Below are 2,988 nucleotides of genomic sequence, written 5' to 3'. Positions count from 1 at the left end.
GAAGTGTCCCACTTTTACACTGCTAGTCTCAAATTGAATTGAAACAGAATTCTTGTATATATACTGGATTATTATGTATTATTCACGTGAGTGCATTGCAGTTCAATGTGATCAACATAATCAAGTCTTATGTATCTCAACTCCCGCATTGTGTACATACACCGTTGCAATCATGTGTGTATGTGCCAGAGCACCCCAGCGACGGACGGTCCCAACACCCCCACTTCCCCGTAATGTACATAAAATTACAGTCCCGCTACGTTGCTTAACTCATGCTCAGTGGTTTCACGAATCGTCTGTTGTCACTGTATGGTTCAAAACACAAGCTAGAGTAGATTAGAATGTCTGGATATTCAAAATCTTCTCTTGTTATGCTTGTGTGTTGACGACAACTCAAGCGTGAGTGCTTGGGAACAGGAAACAGCGCGACTTCTGTCCACCGCCAAATGCTTGCAGATAAACCAAACTAATGAGATCTAATAAACAATCAGACTTCCTACTAATAGTTTATTAATATCTATAACGAATGTTTTGACCATAAAAAAAACAATTAAAAAAGAAATGCTAAAAATAGCAACAAACATTTTGATACTAATTACCACCATTTAAGTCAACGATAATAAGGAAACGATGCATGATATTTAATCCCCCGTGAGAATGCTTATGATGGGCTGCCTGTCGACACCACAGCCAGAGGAGGGAGGGATGAATATTAGAATGAGAATGTTCACATTTGCAGATTAAATGCATCTGCATGTACCAGAATAAATCTTTCTTACAGCATTACCAACGTACTATAGTTTCCCTGATCTCCTCCCTAAACCTGTCTCGTTTGGTTGTCACATGTATGTTCTATAATATTTCTCTTTCACCCTCACTCGTAGAACAGGTCTTCTCAGTGACGATCTCTCTGTTGCCGACACTTGTCTACGCTTCATGATTTTTTTTCTTTCTTTTTTTGATAAAGAATGGACTTCTTTCCTTCTAAGTTGTTTCGGCTTCTTTTTTTTTCTCTCCATTGCACGATTCTCCTTTGAAATCGGATGCCCTGGGACCCGTCTGATTGCCTTTCTCGTGTAACTGGGCTAACTTGGGATCGCTCTACCGTCGCTGCTCGCACAGGGAGCCTGGTGTACGAAAAGGACGTAATACCGACAGACAGCTGAAGGACATAGAGTCCGGTTCCCAAACAAACGTAGTGGACTTGATGGAGGTTTCCCACGAACATCGACGTCAGCGAATCATGGAAAATCCCCAACGTGTTTGAGTGCGATGACCAGACGCTGCCGGGGTGACCACACCTCCAAGTTCCGCACCGCCAGGGTTGGTGCAACAACCTAAATTCCCTTCCTACGGAAAGTCCTTTAGGGCCAAGACCGTCTCCTCAGACCCGCCTACGAGACGGTAAGTTACCTCTAATTACTTTTCGTAATTAGATTTTCCTAGCCATGTGTTTCTCCCTACCTATTCTTGTATTTCCCTAACTTGTCATATTTTTCCCGTACTATTATTTAAACCTGTATTTCCCAAATTTATCATTTATATCCCAAGCCTACGATTTTTTCTCCCAAGCTAATAATTTGATTCCCAGGTCTCTCATTTTGCTCCCCCAAAACCTATTATTCTATTTCCCAAGATGATTCTTTTATTTCCCAAGTCTATAATTTTTTTTCCTGAGCATAAAGTTTTTTTCTCAAGCCCATTTTATACCACATGACCATAATTTAAATTCCAAAAGCTATCGGGCCAATTTTTGCATTCTCTTACCCTACCATTTTATTTCAAGTTCATTATTTTATTTCCAAAAAGAATAGATTTCATTTTTCGGTGACCTCAGTGTGCTCTCTTCTAATGCTCGACCTTCTCGACCTCCAGGTCTCTCCAAACCCGCACGACCTCCAAGGTCGGCCGTTCGCTCCCGTCGCCGCGCCTGATCTCCACTAACATGCCCCAATGATGTGTCGGCACCGCACGTACGCTACACCCTGAAAGGTCATGCAGTGGGGTCAGTTCATTGACCACGATGTCATTTTCACGCCAGTCAATAAAAAGGGGAGCTTGTGCATGACAATGCATATTTTCCATTGTTAAAAGCAAATGTGGAAACAAAAAATTATGTTAAAAACAAACCCTTTTTTATGACATTGCCTAAAGAGTTGCCATGTGACTTCCTTTGACATTTCAGGCTCCAGGACTCCATCCTAGACTGTAGGAGGTGCGACTCCCACCAGACAGTCCATCCCGAGTGCTTCCCCATCCTATTCCGGACAAAAGACCCATCTTCCCTCCCCTTAACATCTCGTCCGGCCAGCCCTTCTGCATCCCCCTCACCCGCTCCATGCCGGGGCCAGCTCACTCTGGGTAGGCAACGGCGCTAAAAAAGGTTCCTCCGTTTGAGATTTAAGTTATTCAGTTTTTTATATCACTTTCTGGAGATGCTCATCCCGTATCATTAGCGCTGATGTACTGAGCATATCTAGGATAGAGGACTGTCTGTTGGCTTTATGAAACATTCCGGGTTATTTAGTCTACCTGTAGAATACTAATATAATAGGAAAATTATATTCCACATAAACAATCACATTTATAGAAAATACTTCCCTTATCACACAAAACAACACCTTTTTACGTTTATTAATTACAACATGATCTCGCTTTTAAAAGGGTACAGGGAGCGATGAATAGGTGACAGCGTTCTCGATGCCTCTCACCCCATATGGATCAGAAAAAGTGTGAGCAGCGCACCCTGCGATTCTTGAAGTGGGTTGGCGACTTTTTTTCTGTTCTTAATACTGAAAAATTGCTGGAGGATGTGAACCATAAGTTATGTACGACTGCAATTTAGTATATTGGCATTTAAACATAGCACTTGTCAAACATAAATGGTCGTCCTTTTTTACTTTGAAAAACTATTACATCTGGAGTTGTTATCCCACTGTGAAAGATCATTTAAGGATTATTGAGATGTGTAGCTGCCATTTAATAAAA

At 41.7% G+C, this 2,988-nt stretch overlaps 1 protein-coding gene across 1 annotated transcript in view; it reads left to right on the top strand.

Annotated features, from left to right (window-relative positions):
- Positions 1–2,700: 2,700 nt before the first annotated feature.
- Positions 2,701–2,988, top strand: part of LOC119592261 (peroxidasin-like) — an 8,880-nt gene continuing 8,592 nt past the window's right edge. The window contains exon 1 of the mRNA XM_037941089.1: positions 2,701–2,732. Within this exon, the coding sequence (XP_037797017.1) occupies positions 2,701–2,732 (32 nt within the window). The remainder of the gene's footprint in view (positions 2,733–2,988) is intronic.

The sequence above is a fragment of the Penaeus monodon genome, chromosome 30 (assembly GCF_015228065.2).
Source record: "Penaeus monodon isolate SGIC_2016 chromosome 30, NSTDA_Pmon_1, whole genome shotgun sequence".
Classification (NCBI taxonomy): Eukaryota; Metazoa; Arthropoda; class Malacostraca; order Decapoda; family Penaeidae; genus Penaeus; species Penaeus monodon.
Note: the sequence above shows the minus strand (reverse complement) of the source record. Positions and strands in the feature narration are given on the sequence as shown.